Source organism: Amphiura filiformis, chromosome 12, assembly GCF_039555335.1.
Source record: "Amphiura filiformis chromosome 12, Afil_fr2py, whole genome shotgun sequence".
Classification (NCBI taxonomy): domain Eukaryota; kingdom Metazoa; phylum Echinodermata; class Ophiuroidea; order Amphilepidida; family Amphiuridae; genus Amphiura; species Amphiura filiformis.
The window spans coordinates 21,312,934-21,329,706 of record NC_092639.1 but is presented as its reverse complement, the minus strand read 5'-3'; the positions used below and the strand labels follow the sequence as shown (position 1 = coordinate 21,329,706).

At 37.5% G+C, this 16,773-nt stretch overlaps 1 protein-coding gene across 1 annotated transcript; it reads left to right on the top strand.

Moving 5' to 3' along the window:
• The first annotated feature begins 190 nt into the window (after window positions 1-190).
• On the top strand, window positions 191-14,647 carry LOC140165938 (tRNA methyltransferase 10 homolog B-like). Its single transcript, XM_072189282.1, has 9 exons — window positions 191-294; window positions 4,055-4,271; window positions 5,029-5,155; window positions 6,034-6,179; window positions 7,477-7,629; window positions 8,117-8,195; window positions 10,662-10,729; window positions 12,484-12,601; window positions 13,680-14,647. The coding sequence occupies exons 2-9, from the start codon at window positions 4,128-4,130 to the stop codon at window positions 13,772-13,774; spliced, it is 930 nt and encodes a 309-aa protein (XP_072045383.1). The 5' UTR covers window positions 191-294; window positions 4,055-4,127; the 3' UTR covers window positions 13,775-14,647.
• The last annotated feature ends 2,126 nt before the right edge of the window (window positions 14,648-16,773 follow it).

The window sequence follows — 16,773 nt, the reverse complement described above, 5'->3', positions numbered from 1 at the left end:
ATTGTTTCTATGCCTTTTCACAAATTTCTCAAAAGTCCAACAAAAATATTGATTATTGGCTAAAATATTTTTTTGACTTTTTGTAATAGTTTTCATTGTTTTATTATTTTTTTTGTCCAGAATATTCGTATTACCTCAGACATTTCAACCCAAAACAGTTCCAAATGCATCAGGATCATCACCCTTTTGTATACGACAGCTGTACTTTAATTTTTCCCGGGATTCGCGCAGCTCGCATTCCACCAAAAATCGGCTGCTACGTTTTTTAAGCTTACTTAGTTTAAAACTAAAAGTGTAAGTATTAAGAATGAAATTATTTTAGATTCAAACAGATATATGAGAAAAGTTTTTGTATGTTTTGGGGCACATCAGTTCCAGGTACGTCCACACACAGCCCGGCCATGCGTGCCTCCTCCCAAGTTCAATTTCAATTTGGCTCAGTAAATCAAATGTAAATTTAATATCGAGAAAGTACAAATTTAAACAAAGTTCTCAGCTGATAGCAACACTGGAGGATCTAAGTAGTGGCATTGACCAGAAACAACAGATTGACTGCCTGATACTGGATTTCTCCAAGGCCTTCGATGTTGTAGCTCACGGAAGACTCATGTACAAGTTAGGGTGGTATGGTATACAAGGCACTACCAACACTTGGATTGAAAGCTGGCTAACATCTCGCACTCAGGCTGTTGTTGTTGACGGTGAGAGGTCGACGGATGCAACCGTGGATTCAGGAGTACCCCAGGGTACTGTGTTAGGACCACTCCTCTTCTTATTGTACATCAATGATATTGCTGACAACATCTCATCCTCCATCCGATTGTTTGCTGATGACTGTCTCCTCTATCGACAAATCAACACCAAGAAGGATGCTGCACTTCTTCAAAAGGATCTTGACACCTTAACACAGTGGTCCAATGAATGGCAGATGAAATTTAACCCTGCAAAGTGCTCCCTTCTTCGCATCACAAACAAGAGGAAACACATTGTCAAGTCGATCTACAATATGATGGGGACTGACCTACAACAAGTCGAACACCATCCGTACCTGGGTGTGGAACTCTCGTCAAAGCTAGACTGGGGTCCACACATAAACAACATCACAGGCAAAGCCAGGAAATCACTCAACTTCCTTCAACGCAACCTCCACAAATGTCCAGAGAATATCAAGCAGCAGGCATACACTTCTCTAGTAAGACCGATCTTGGAGTATTCGTGTTCAGCATGGGACCCCTATCACAAGAAGCACATTTCAGCCCTTGAATCAGTCCAGAGGAAAGCGGCCCGCTTTGTGAAAGGGAATTACCAACGGAAGGCCAGCGTGTCCGATATGCTTCAGGAGCTGAATTGGCCTTCACTTCAAGACAGAAGAACAGCAACACGTCTGACCATGCTGCACAAGATTAACTCAGGTGATCTTCCACTCTCCATCCCCGAGAAGTTTATATCTGTTGATGATATTCCTGACAGGGCAGAAACCCGTAGCCAAAGACCAAACCAATACATCAACCACGGTGCCAGAACCATGACTCACAAGTATAGCTTCTACCCCCGTACCATCACCCAGTGGAACATACTTCCTGCATCCATCATCCATGAGTCAACATCAAGCAAATTGTTCAACACCAAGGTCTGGAGCTACATACAGACACACTCAGCTCAGCTGTACACAGGCGAGCCAGTGGATTCGACCCCAGCCTCATCAAACTAAGCCACTCTGCACCAGTCACTGTTTTTATGCGCACCTTTGGATTATGCACCCTCAGTTGAGTTGTTTTTAGACATTTGTGATGCCACCAGAGTCTGGACGTCGATACCAATTGGTCCTGTCCAGTATTTCTTTAGATGTAGATGTTCTCACGACTTACATTGTGGAGGTTGGTGGTCTGCGACCAGCATCCACTGGTCTTCAATGCCAACTGATGTTGGTTTTGTTGGTAGCGGGAGATTGGGTCATCTGACCGGAAGTAAATTTAATAATTTGAAATTTTGAATCATTAATACTGTCACTGACTGTCCCCGCCCCCCGCACTTCATGCATCCGCAGGTATTCATGCTTGTCGGTGAGCTTTAAAAACACCCCCCTTTTGCATCTCATTTCGCAAAGTTTTCAGGTGAAAAACCACCCGAAAGCGATTTCGCGAATTATTTGCCCGGCCTTGGCCTTCGAAAACCATGCCCTATCAATCATGCCAAAAAATGCAAACGATATTTCTAATATACCCTTTTCTGGCAGAAACACGTACGATTGGCTCACAGACCCCTGGCTAAATGTATGAACTTCATTTTATACTTGGCTGGGTGCACACCGGATGACCCGAACGGGAAATTGTGAAACTGCGATATTTTTGTATTAAAACCACAGTCTACTAGTACTACAGAAGATTAAAGTAAATATTACCTCTTCTCTGGTAGAAGCACGATATTTTGATGAAAGTACCCTTTTTTTCAATTTCGCATATACACATGGTTTGAAAAAACACCCCCTTTTTTGTGTGTTTTGCGAATCGTGTTTCTTCATCTGAAAACGCACCTTATTTCGCGAAATTTTCTTCTTCCAATAAAGTGTAGACTTCAGGTATGGTACTGAAGATTTCAAACTGCAAGTGGTAGCATGTGCACATGTCCTCATGGACGCAGTCTCTCATTTTTTTGACAAGCATGAGTACCTGCGGATACACGGAGTGTGGAGGCCGGGTCACAGTCACCAATTTTGCATTTTTAATTTTAAGGTTTTTTAATATCTCTGTGCTGCTAATTTTCTCCCCCCTTTCTTATAGCTTTGTGAGCACTATGGCCGGAACTAGACGAATAGCCAAGGAATAGACGTTTTGAAGTAACATTTTGAAGCCCTCGGTTAAAAACCAGATTTTGACCCCTCCGGAAATAATGGTTTGGTCCTGATGTATATCGATAGCTTGTTGAGATCGATAGCTTGTTGAGATCGATATGGGTTGCTACGTGTGCTTTGTCTGTTTGTTTATCATGGGCACCATCAGCGTTCATGGTGCCAATTAGGGATCATATTTGGCAAGGCTTGATTCTATTTGGGTGAGCGTACCACCATTATTGTCACGCAGACAAGTCATAAAGAAATTTTTCTCACACCCACCACTCCCAATTATAAGGGAGGATATTAAAAGTTGATAGATTGCAGTTATAAAAAATACCTATTCATAAGAAAAATAATATGGAATAGATTAGGCCCTTCGCACTTGATTATTAGTTTCCTATTTTAAAAAGATTTTGAAAAAGGGACGAGGTGACTTTTAATTATTAATTATTAATTATCTTTTATTTTCTTTATTTAGTTTGAACTATTACAAGCAACTATTGACTCGTTTTGACTAGAGCGGGCATTTAATTATTTCACAACAATATTTGATTTTATAAATAAGTGAATGTGGAGTTGTACTCTTTGTTCTACCATCATTATTGTTGATATTATTAAAGTCAGAAAATGGCAAGTAGAAGTAGTTGAAAGTTATTTTAAAGGAGAAAATTAGAAATAAAAATAAAATAATTAATTATTTTGAGATTTTCAATTTTGGACGTGGGCGGTAAACAGGAAACTAATATTAAATCAAGTGCGAAGGGCCTTATGAGAAAATTATTAAAATGTGTGATATTACACTGATATTAAACACTTGCACTTACAGTTTGATGGGAGAGAGTAGACTTGTGCCTAAAAGAACCCCATATCTTTCCAATGTCTGTCAAGTTGTGTTTTGAAGGATTTGTATTCTTGGTTATAAATTGGTTTATGACGTAGGCTGGCAAGAAGTTCCAATGATTAATGACTCTCTGTGAGAAGAACTCTTATCTGCTCCTGAGTGCTTTGTGTAGCTTTCATCTTTTGTACTACTATTTCCATCTTTATTACATTTTGCAACAATCGGTTGATTCTGCCCTAATTTCACTTTGCCACCGCCACTGGGTCCACATAATTTAAAAGCTAGTGGGAACCCTGAGTTGGAAATTTTATAATCTATAGAATAAATATTAAAGAATTGATACAAGCAATAAATCTTTTACTTCTTTTTACCTCTTTAAGATTGGAGAAAGCTTTAAAGGAATACTATTTATAACTGGGGGAGCAAATCATCAAGCAGCAGTTTTCAATACTTATGGCCACTTCTAAGACAGAGGAGCAAAAAGAAACCAACCAAAGTGATTCTGTGAAACAAGAAGATGATCAAGACTTACCTGAAGAGAGCCTCAAAACTTCCTGGAATGAAGCCTCACAAAATCCCAATGATTTGCCAATGTCGGTAAGACGATTTCTCACCATGTGTGTATTGTGTATGTTTGTAAGTGAACTCTTTCTCTCTTATTTGGCAATTTGTTGTCACTTCTAGTAACCTACATGTACCTCCATCTTGCTACCAAAACGAGGTTCTCCCTGCAATCATGAGCAAAATGTGCATTTTTTTCTCATGTTTTTCTAGCAATGCGCCAGAAGGCTCTTGCAATGTGTATGTGGTATTAAATCATGCGTTTGACAGGTATACACACACACACAGTGGATAGAACTTCGTTTTGAGATGACTGTGCGATCAACGAATAGATGTGTCATGTATTTTTGTATCTGCTGCCTAAAAATAGAGAAGCCTCTAACTTGTATGGTCATGAGTAATCATTTCAGCATCCTGGATGTTACATTCCACAGTGAGTGAGTCCTGTACTTAAGGTCTTTTTTTTTTCAACAAATATTTTTTCTCCAACATTCCATATCCTATGAAAATCTATCATTTTCCTAAAACTTCTAAAATATCTAACTGACTCTGCACTGATAACTGATATGACAAGTGATTTGAGGTATATGTTACCACACATCCTGGATGATCCTGACTCTAAAAACTTCAAATAAAAAGATAGATTAAGTAAATCTAAGTTTTTTGGCCATCAACAGGAAACTATACTTGTTTTTGTTTTCTTAGCCTTCTTATGAGCTGACAGTGTTATGAAATTATGTCTGCTGTAATATTTATACATATAATGATGGCTCAAATTTGATTTATTCAACAGAGAAAGGCTAAAAGAAAGCTAGAGCATTTCGAAAGAGTTCGTGAAGCTCACAAGTTAAAAAGACGTCAAAGAAAAGAAGAGAGAAGGAAAGTGAAAGAACTGCATCAAGAACAAGGAGAACACTCAGGTAAAACAGGATTTCAGTTTTGAATATAAATAAATAAATTTTGGATTTATAATCTGGTTGATATTGATACATTCATTCATTAATCTATTCCTTTGTTCATTTGTTCATCTATTTGTTCATACATAAAAAGTGATACATTTGTTTATTTTATTTTTGTTTCTTCATTTATTTATTTGTTCCTTTGTTTATTCATTCTGTCATTCACTAAGGCAAAAAAAGTTTGTATCTCAAAGATTTTGCAAACAAAGCTATCTGCTGTGAGGTGTTTGGTTTTTGCATGTGTGTTTTTTTTAGTAAAACAAATTAAGTGATATATATGCAAGATTGTTGTTTGTTTATTTGTGTTTTTAGCCTACTTTTGCTTGGTTTTTTTTGCTGCTACGCTGCCATTTTTGAAAAAGAAAACATGTAAAAAGGCCCAGCGCATAGGGCTACACACTAGGATGGCTTTTACATACTTTGAGAGGCAAACCTTTTTTTACCTTATTCATTCATTCATTTATTGACATATTATTGTAAGGTCATACAATAAAATTGGGATTCACTGTAATACTTTTAAACATGTATGAGCAGATTGAGCGCCTAAACGTCTAAAGCTGCACCTAGGGTGCTATTACTCTTCATACGTCAGGTATCAGGTTTGGAATACCGTAAAACTCGATAGTTAGCATATGTGGTTACTATCGAGCGCTTTTAAACCATGCAAACATGAAGAGCCCCATCCAAAAAGGGTTTTGAGCAAATCATGGATGCACATAGTTATATAGGAACAAGTAAACCTGCAAATGTGTCTCAACCCCATTAGCTCAGTTTGAAAAGATTTGTCAGATTTGTCACTCGATCATCCACCTGTGTAATTTGTATTTTCATTATTTTAGGGGTTGCATCAGCAGCAAACTGTTCAAACAGACCTACCAAAAAAGAATTGAATCAACAAATAAAGAAGAGAATGCAGGAAGCCATGGATGGACCTGGACCAAGAATATGTATTGATTTGAGTATGGCACACACAATGAATACTAAGGTAAGTGTATTTCCTCTAACACTCCCATATACTACAAAATACTATGTGATATATCCGCCGTGCGTGCATCCCACGTGATGCGATTATGCAGATCACCCTAAGTGATATATAATGCACACGGTTTCGTTGGTAGGGCCAGCAAAACACCAGTGGCTACTGGTCGCTGACCTAGGGCATGGCATGGGACAGGAGGGGTAGAGAGCAGACTGCCCCTGTGAAAAACATTCTCTTGTGACATCATGATAAGAACAAAAAATAGTAACTTATTTTTGGGATCCTGTTTCCTCTCTATAATGGTCTATTCCAGTTGAAATCCATACACCCCTTATGGAAGACAATAGTAAACCTTTATCTCCCACACAGGGAGTGTAGATTTCAAATGGAATCACCCATTCAGGTAAACCCATTTGAAATGTATGCACTTTCAACAGGGTCTTAGGCAGGATTGGGTGTGTAAGGTTTGGGTGTGTAAATTCAAAAAACTGGGTGTGTAAATTAAAGATTTTTGTACAAAGTATAGCCCATGTGGGCAAAAACTGGGTGTGTATTTACAAATTTAGGTGTGTAAAACACTCCCTACACGGCTGGCTGCCTAAGCCCTTGACTCTCTATGGTGGCAGATTAAGGTCATGTCTTCCATAGGGGGTGTATGGATTTCAACTGGAAGAGTTCAGTGAACAGGCTGTTGCTCCCATAGAACTACCAGGCTGGTAGTGTGTCTGAAAAGTGGAACAATAATTTCTTTGACTTGTTAGTAAAAAATCCCCAATGATATTGCTAAAGATCATTCAGAACTAACTGTGTGATCAAATCTTAATGGGTGTGAAATTGTGAATAGACTTTGGTGGATGGGAATAATGCAGCAGCCAAAATTAACCCACGGCACCCATGGCATTTTGCCGTGGGTGCCCATCCCCACCGCCGTAATGCCCTCAAAATATGTCCTTTACCCAAGGCAGTCACTTGTCGTGCCCTCTAATGAGGTTGCCGTCGGTGTCCTGCCCCTTCATTATAAAATCATCAATCCATGTTTGTGTGTGTTTTCTTTACTTTTGAGAAATTACCTTGGTGCCCTTCTCAAATTTTCAACAATTGCCATGATGCCCTCTTGAAATATTACAAACTGCCATGCTGCCTTGCCTTTTCAGTAAAAATCCAAGGCAATAACCAACTTGCCCTAAAAAAGTTGCCGTGCCCCTTCAGATCCTTAATTCAAGGGCTGTAATGCAGCACCTATTTTTGCAAGTTAAAAAGTGGACACTTATATGGAATGGATTATCTTAATTTTTCTTGACAGGAAATTCACAAGTTAGCTGGTCAGATAGGACGTCTGTATGGGTCCAACAGGAAAGCAGAGAAACCCCTACATCTCTGGCTGAGCAGCCTGGACACATCTGGACAAATATATGATTCTTGTGTCAAAAGAAATGATGGATTTGATAACTATTTGGTAAGGTTCTATGACATTCCTTATTCCATCCCAAATTTCAATCACATTTCAGTTTAAAAAGTTGGATTTCTTCGTCAGGACATTCTTATTTAGAAACGATAGTGCAGTCCAACCTCTCTTTATCTGGCCATGATGAGACCAAGCATTGGCCGGATAAGTAAAAAATCCGGATAAGTGAATTATGTGTAATTCGGCATTGAATGTCTGAAATGCTAACATTGAGACAGCAAAATAATTAGTTAATGGGGTAACAACAAAGAAAGATGGTATTTGAGTGCTGTATGCCACATAGTTATGTCCTTCTAAATGCAACAGTACATGAAATCAAAATGTGTTTTTTCTATGAAGATCAGATGCCCATAAACATGTCCGGTTAACATACATAACCACTGTGATACATAACATATAACACACATAACATAAAAGAGATCAGGATGGACTGTAGTATCTTTAATAACTTTTTATTGTGTGTTTTCTTTTCTTCCAGATTGACAAATCAGACAAGACTCATACAGAAATATTTAAGACTGAAGATATTGTGTATCTGACACCAGACTCAACTAATGGTATGTACACTACGGGATTCTCATGAGAATAGCAGCGCTGCTACTCTCGAGTACCTACTACGTTGGCCACCAGACCCTTGTGGCCCAGCAAGTGGCTACAACTCATGAATACCTCGTGGCGTAGGTACTTTGAAGGTACTCCGAGTACCGACACTGGTACTCGCCTGTCAGTTACTCCGCAGCTGAGTACCGACGTGGGTACTCTGGCAACAAAAAAAATGAGGCAAGCGGGTTGCCATTTCTTATTTGTTTCTGTTGCCATATTGTTTTATATTGATTAATATGTTCTTGATTTATGTATCTTATTTATTCTTTGGGCATTTTTAAGCGGATAAGTTAAGTAGGCCTATTAGTAAATGAGTAAATAAATAAGTATGTAAATAAGTAACTAAAGGAGTAAATAAATAAGGAAATAGGTAGACAAGTAAATAAGTTATTAAATAAATAATTACCCAAAGTAAGTAAGTAAGTAAGTAAGTAAGTAAGTAAGTAAGTAAGTAAGTAAGTAAGTAAGTAAGTAAGTAAGTAAGTAAGTAAGTAAATAAATAAGTAAGTAAGTAAGTAAGTAAGTAAGTAATAAGTAAGTAAGTAAGTAAGTAAAGATATCTAAATGAGTAAGTAAATAAATAAGTGAAGAAAATAAATAAGTATAAAAACAATTAAATAAAGAAAGAAAGAACTAAGTAAATTTATAAGTACATAAGTAAATAAATCAGTAACCAACTAAATAAATAAATAGGTAATAAATAAATCAGTAAAATAACTAAAGCAAGTAATGAGTTAATGAATAAAAAAACATATGAACATAAAATACATGATGCAATCTTTTCTAAACATTTCTGAAAAGTAATAAATTTACTAAATAAGATAACAAATTACAAATGAAAACAACCAAGTTGAGCAACCATCAGCCAAGCAAACAGCTAACTAACCAACCAAGTAAACAATCAAACAAACAAAAAACCGTGTTATTTTCCTAACAGAACAAAACGGAAAACAAAAGAAAAACAACAGAATTATAACACTGTCGCCGGCGTACGGAAAAACTGCATTGTGCAACAAGCAATTGCATCCAGATCATAACAAATTAATAATTCCACATCAACGCGTTCGTGTGCACGCCTTGTTGAACGCGCAGTCGGCCGCATAGTTGTACCACGGGCGCACGCGCCTTGAAGTCAATGAACTTTACGATCAAAGGACTTTAGCGACGGAGTACCTCGCGGGTGAGTACCTTCACTGCTACTTCACTGCTGACCCATGGGTACACCATGGATGCGGCTACTGTGCAGGTACTTCCGCTGAAGGGCCATCGGCAGTACCCCGACCATGGTCTGCCTATAAGTCACCTACTCGGTACATCGCAGTTGACTCTTAGGTGACGCATGGTGGAGTATCGATGTAAGTACTTTGCTACGGGGTATTTACAGTATGGTGGCCGACGCTGGTACTTTGGTGTAGTACCAACGTCGGCCACAAGGGGCTTGTGTACTCGGTAGTAGCAGCGGTAGTAGCCGCGAAGTAACATTGCAGCAGAGGTACTCCGTCGCCAGGAATCTTGTAGTGTAACTAGCATATTAGGTGTACAGTAGTTCTTAAAGTGCTCATCCAGGCCTGTAGCCAGGATGGAGGGTGCAGAATTTTCCTCCTGAAATGTGGACCTTTTTCATCAATTTAGGGCCCTGCACCCCTTACTTGGGCCTAATTTGGCAAACAAAACCAGGAACATTGCAATTTTTTGATTTTTGATGATGATAGAGACGAGGAAGATCATTGGGCTATTCTATTTGGAAACCAAACACCCGGTGTGTATGGAAGACAGGACCTTAATCTCCAGCGCTGTAGATTTATAATGGAATCTCCTATTCAGGTAGCCCCATTTGAAATTCACACTCCCTATGTGGAAGATTAAGGCCATGTGTTCCATAGTAGGTGTAAGAATTTCAAATAGAATAGCCCATTAAATCAATGAAGTATTTTTTTGTTTAGGGGTGATTTTTAGGTTCCAAGGGGATACTTTTTGTTTCACTTTGGAATATGAATTTTATGTGTATTTGTCAAGTAATTACCTTATTTTGAAAAGATGCATTGACAAATTCTGTAACCCTAAAATAGCATACATGTCATCGGCCATATCACATACCGTACTGACGTATTCAACATTTTTCAATTTTTTTAGAAAATTGGTACATTAGTTTGTTATATTCTACTCTATTTATTCACCAAATACCATGCCTCAAAGTGGCTTAATTACTGGTTCACCTTTGGGGCTATTTTGATCAAATGAGGGGCGAATTGCTCTTTGCCCCATGTATTTTGAGCTCTGGTCTGATGGTTAAATGTGTAACTGTATTACCAAAATTCTAACATTCTTGTAAATTTGGTATTTGATTAGCGTATCAGGAATATCATTATGATTTGGCATTCATTGATCAGTGTTTTCATTCATTTATTCTTTTTTTACAGTTCTTGAACAACTTGAATCTGACAAAGTATACATTATTGGTGGTCTTGTAGATGAAACACCAAATAAGGTGAGTAAACAAAGTGATCCCTCTCCCTACCCCCCCCCCCCCTTTCTCTCTCTTTCCTTCATACACAGAGATGTGAGAGTTCCTTGTTAAATATAAATATTAGTTGGAGGCTAAATGTGTTACTTTTAAGGCCATTCATGTCTCTTTTGAATTAGAACTGTGAGCCTCTCCCATTTGTACACCTGGGTAGGGAGGCAATAGGATTGAAGAACCTTGCCTAAGGGCACAACATATTGACGCTGAAAGGATTTGAACCCATGACTCAAGCTTAATCGTGATTATGGGTCAAAGTCTGGTAGATCCTTCCTAACCCTAATCATAATCATAACCCTAAACTAACCCTAACCATAACCTAACCCTAATTTTGTGTAAAATTAAATGAAGGAATAAGTCTTAGATCGCTACATCACCATGTCCTCATACGACCATATCTAATTTTCTATAAATCAATATCTGACAACATCTGATTGATCAGATCACATTTAGTAAAATAGTAAAACAGTTTGCTTGATTTTGTAACTTCTCAAATTAAAACCATAAAAGCAAAGTTAAGAATGCCAGTATCTGAAGGACCCTTTATGAATGCACTATAATATTTTGCAGTAAACCTTTGACGAGGGCATATTTTAAGCGTACATCGGCAGGCATGTGAGTTTTCCTGCTTTTGCAGGATTTCCTGCTTTTTTATGGTCCAAATTTCCGCACTTTCTTTTAATTTCAGCCTGATTTTGGCCTTTTTAGCCTCATTTCACACAATTTTTCAGGCTTTTTCAAACTTTTCAGGTTTTTTCATGGATGATTATTCTCATGCCTGCATCGGGCATTTACTGCATTGAAACTTCTGCTGTTGCTGAGTGGAAAAGTTTGTGTTGTTCGTGTTGTTAGCTCTGACTTTGCAACATCATGGTAGTATGCGCTCGTCAAAGATTTACTGCAAAATATTGTAGTCACTTGATCCTCTAGTAAACACGGCCCCAGGGAAGACCAGCTCAAGGGCTGATCTGGGCCTATCCGTGTATAAATAAAATTTGAATTGAAAAATTTGAATTGAATAGTAGAGGAAACCAATTCTCCACCAAGCTCCAACTTTCACCACCAGATTCCTATTGTAGCACCCCAGAGGTACACTGCTGCCCAGCTACTTTGTAGCTACTCTAGAGTACCAGTGCAGTACCAGTGTGTGTATTGTACATGTGATTCCAATGTGTGTGGGTACCAATGCTGTGCGGCAGTATACCTTAGGGGCAGTGGCAATAAGAATCTGGTTGTGTACCTCATGATTCATGCAGCTGAGGCCCAGATAAACCTAGACCCATTACTATAACTACGTTAACGATGCAAACATGCACAAAGCGCACAGAAATGTGCAGTTTGAAAGCTAAAATGGATCAAAATTAGTGCAATTGTGGCCTACTATTGGGCCAAAGGAAAGTGCATATTATAACTTTTAGTCAATTTTGTCCCATTATTTTGAACCAAGGTGAAACTTGCCCCCCCCCCCTGCCCCTATCAATATGCCCCTGATGAAAGTGTAGCCCTTGTCAGTACGCCTCTGATGAAAGTGTAGCCCTTGTCAGTATGCCTCTGATGAAAGTGTAGCCCTTGTCAGTATGCCTCTGATGAAAGTGTAGCCCTTGTCAGTTTGCCTCTGATGAAAGTGTAGCCCTTGTCAGTACGCCTTGGATGAAAGTGTAAATGTAACTGTCTAGAAGTAGAATGGTTCTAACTTAAAAACATTTAATTATTTTATGTAGTTTTATACCCTTACCAATGCCAAAGACCATGGTCTACAGACAGCTCGTATGCCTATTGATGAATATATGAAGAAAACTCCATCTGGCACATATAACAAGATTCTTACTGTCAATCAAGGTAAGACCTTCTGATTTTACACATCACCTAGGCTAGATTCCAGTTGAAATCCACGCAGATTTCAAATGGAATCACTATTCAGGTAACCTGTTAGCCCAATCCACCATAGCAAGCAACTTTGTGATGAAAATAACATAAAATGTTAGTTTGGTGAGGAAAATGTTTAATTTGCAAAATGAAGAGTGCCCTTTTAGACTTTTATTTTAGGGTTATGGTTAAATGACACTTGAGTAGGGTTAAGGCTATAGTGTTAGAGCTAACTTGCATTTTGGATCAAGCAGGACCTCAAGTTCCACATTTTGGACTCCAAATAATATAACTTCTCATGTATAAAAAAAAGTCTGTGTATGCCTTAAACCCAAGTGGCAAAGGCTTGTGCATCCCCTGATTATGGTTATGAGTGAGTGAGGTACAAAGTTGTGCAAAGGTAATTGGGTTTTAATTTGTGTAGGTTATATGCAGCTCTATGGTGTAAGGTTAGAGTTTTAAGGTTTGGGTTAATGTTGGTCTGTTAACATGGTTCTTTTCCAGTAAAAATGATGTTGACAACTCACATTTTTGGAACCACTAGTGTAGTGGTGAAACGTCACTAAAAATGGGAGTAGTCAACATCATTTTTCGCTGGAATTGTTCAAAAAGAACCATGTTAAAAGTTGAATCCAATATTCCAAATGACCTTGTTGAAAAGTTAATGTTGGTGTTAAAGTTTTATGGTGAAATCATAGCATTATGTTAAGAATTAAGTTTGGTGCTATAAGTAGGTTACTGTTATGAGATAAGGTTATGGATAGGTAGGGTTAAGAATGTCATTAGGGTAGGGTTAAAGGTGGTGATATGGGTAGGAGTAGATACATATGTAACATGGGGCGATTCCGTCTGAAATCTATACCCCCTATGGAAGACATAACCTTTATCTTCCACACAGGGAGTGTAAATTTCAAATGGGGTGATCTGAATGAGTGACTCCATTTGAAATTTACACCCATGTGTGGGATATTAAGGTCATATCTACCATAAGGGGTGTATTGATGTCAAATGCAATATCCCATTAAATCAGTGTTTCATTGTTATTTTTCAGTGTTTGATATTCTGTTAACTCTACACAATACTGGCGATTGGAAGCAAGCTTTATCAGCTGGTGTACCACCGAGAATAGGATATGTGCTGAGGTGACACAACAACTTAAAATAACTATTGATCAGTATGAAAAAGTAACATTTTACCATGTTTGTGGTATAGAGGTTGTGCATGAAATTATTGATTGGCTCCAAACAAAGGATTTGAACCAGTGCCCTTCACCGTAATCATGGCGCAGTGCAGTCCATTCAATCAAATGTTGTCATCAACCTATTTGATCGTAGTGCATTTGTTATGTGTGTGAGACGAACTGTCGCGGTAGATTGCAATCATGCTTTTGTTGAATGCATTTGAGAAGTCCGAAATATTTACGGTATGATACATCATATGCACAACCTCTATTGTAGGAACATGTCACTTTTGAGGCTTGCGACTTGATTGTGGTCAGACGTTCAGCATGTTTCTACTGGGAAAGGGTTCCTCAGTAATGGGATTTGATTTTTGATGTAACTGATACTGGGGGACATGCTCAGTAGAAATGGATCAGTGTGATGAACTTTTGTTGCTGCAATACATGTATGGAGTGACTGCCATGCAGCTATAACTACCCCATGAGGTCTACCGCATGCAATGGTGATTGGGTGTACCAGAAGGCTAGGGAACCATTGATCTTTGTTGATTGGGACTTGAAATGAGTTTGCAGGTCACAAAAACAATTTCAGTACTTTCAATGCTAGTGAATCAAAAATATAGAGTGATGCAGAATGATCATTGTAAACATGCTGGTTGTCAGAAAAGATAATCATGTCAACTGAATTACATTACCCAATTGCTACCTCACAAATAGGTTAACTTACCATCCTAATGATGGCTTCGCTAAACTGTATTAAAGGTGGGTGAACTGATTGACAGCCTCATCCCCAACTTTATCCTATCAAAATGCAGATTTTGGTATCAGGTGAAAGCTCATATTTTCTCATTTACATATTGAAATTATGCGTTCCAAATCGGTATATTTCAGAAGAAATGTCAAAAACTGCGAATTAGTCTCAAATGTGGTATACCACATTTTGACTAATTCAACAGTTTTTGATGATATCTTCGGAAATACACCGATTTGGAACTCCTAATTTCAGTATGTTAATGAGAAAAATAAGATCTTTCATTTGATATCAATTTATTACATGATCATGATGATTATCATTAATAAAAACACTGTAGACTACCAGTTTTATGCTGTATTAAATGTCAGTAATTCCATGAAGAATTAGTCGCATTTACAATGAACATTTACATGATCTTTTTGCATGAATGCTTTAAAGGGACAACAGTTTAATAAGTTTTAAAGAATTTGATTTTCCAAATATATCAGGTCACCGTCCTTTAATTAAAAAGAATCAAATTAATAACAGTAGATGTCATGTAAATGCACTTCTTATTGTTTGAAACATGTACATTACATTTTGTCAGAGCTTAGGCTGTACTCTAACTTTTTGATATTAGCCACATAGACTGGTAATTCTAAGAAGTTAGTAGCCTGACTAAGAAATATATTGAATTAGGCCAAAAAAAAAAATGTTTGTTTCCTGTAGCAGGTCAAAAAGTCAATTGCGAAATGGGTTTTTATTTTTTTTTAATTATCCATGTCTTCAAATGAAAAAAAACAAACCTTTTTGATATAAAATTGGATCGGTTGAGCCCATATTTATTGAGTCGAGCTATGAGTTTTAAAATATTGGACGAGACGTAGTCGAGTCCAATATTTTAAAACTCATAGCGAGACCAATAAATATTACGTAAAGCATCCAATTTTATCATTATTATGTTTTGGATCCAATATTATCACAACTTGGATCCATCAAAACATAATAATGCTGCAAATTGGAATGGAAATTTACAGTGGGTCTCTCTGACACACAAAAAATCATCATGATATTTCTTCATATTCAAGAATATTTATGATCCCCTTTCAACCTGCAGATTAAAAAAGTATTAAAAAAATGTGTGATGTTTTCTCCAGTATTTTTTTTTTTTTCAAAACTGAAAAAAAAAAAAAAAAATCTAAATGCGCAAAAAAGCCGTCAAAAACGAAATGCGCGTGCTACAGGAAACAAACTTGTTTTTTTTGGCCTTATTAATCATTGAGCTAAAATTGTTACCAGCCAGAGAAACAGGTACATTTTTGTACTTGATAGCAAAGTTACCACTCATGATGTACAGGTGATTGTTAAACCGGGGGTGTACTCCAGTTTGGTTTGGGTAAGGGGTGTGCCATTGAGAATTTGAAAGTGGACCCATCTATAAACCAATTTTCCAAGATATATAAAAAAGTAAAATTTTCAGCCATATGTAATGCAAATTGCAAAAGTTTTACAACTTTTCCTAAAATATTGAGCAAATTAAAAAAAAAAATTTAGCTACAATTTGGCAAATTTGGGCTATTTTGGGGGAAAAGTTGAGAATATTTTGACAAAATGACGCATCCACAGACCAAAATGACCCCAGGAAAGGGGTTATTGATATACCAAATGGATGAGACCCATCCTTGTTTGCAGCACATTCCTGTATGGGCATTTGTACTTAGTACCCCGATGTGAAGATACACAGATAGGTGTTGAACTAGCTACTCCCTATTTCAGAAAAATAAAAATTTGGTAACAATTGGTAACATTTAAAACTCCTCATGTTCAATTAAAAAATTCAGATTCCCCCCTCAACAGCCAAGAAAATTCTGATTCTCCCAACTCCCACTCCTCCTCCTGGAGAAAGATTCTGGAGGCCTGTGTGTGATCTAACTCATGCAGTGCAACATTGGGAATACTTGATTTTCTACTGTTTGCCAGTGATTTGGTCATCCCGACAATAAATTGTAAAAATCATCAAAATTCAAATTTTGGTTCCTTTGTTATAGTCATGTTAACCTGAGACGAACATAGGCCTAATGGTTCAGCCGAAAGCTGTATATTAAAAACAAATAAGAATTTTACATGAATATTGTAATTTCTCTGCATAGGCCTAAGAGTAGAGAAATAAGCTACATGTATTTGAATGGAACTTCAACTTTGTCAACTGCTCTTTTTCTTGGGTTTTTTTTG

Excerpts from the sequence above, each read along its gene's own strand:
- LOC140165938 (XM_072189282.1), top strand. The coding sequence starts at position 4,128 with ATGGCCACTTCTAAGACAGAGGAGCAAAAAGAAACCAACCAAAGTGAT. Across the intron at positions 5,156-6,033 it reads AGAACAAGGAGAACACTCAG|GGGTTGCATCAGCAGCAAAC; the intron begins GTAAAACAGGAT and ends TCATTATTTTAG. Across the intron at positions 12,602-13,679 it reads GATTCTTACTGTCAATCAAG|TGTTTGATATTCTGTTAACT; the intron begins GTAAGACCTTCT and ends GTTATTTTTCAG.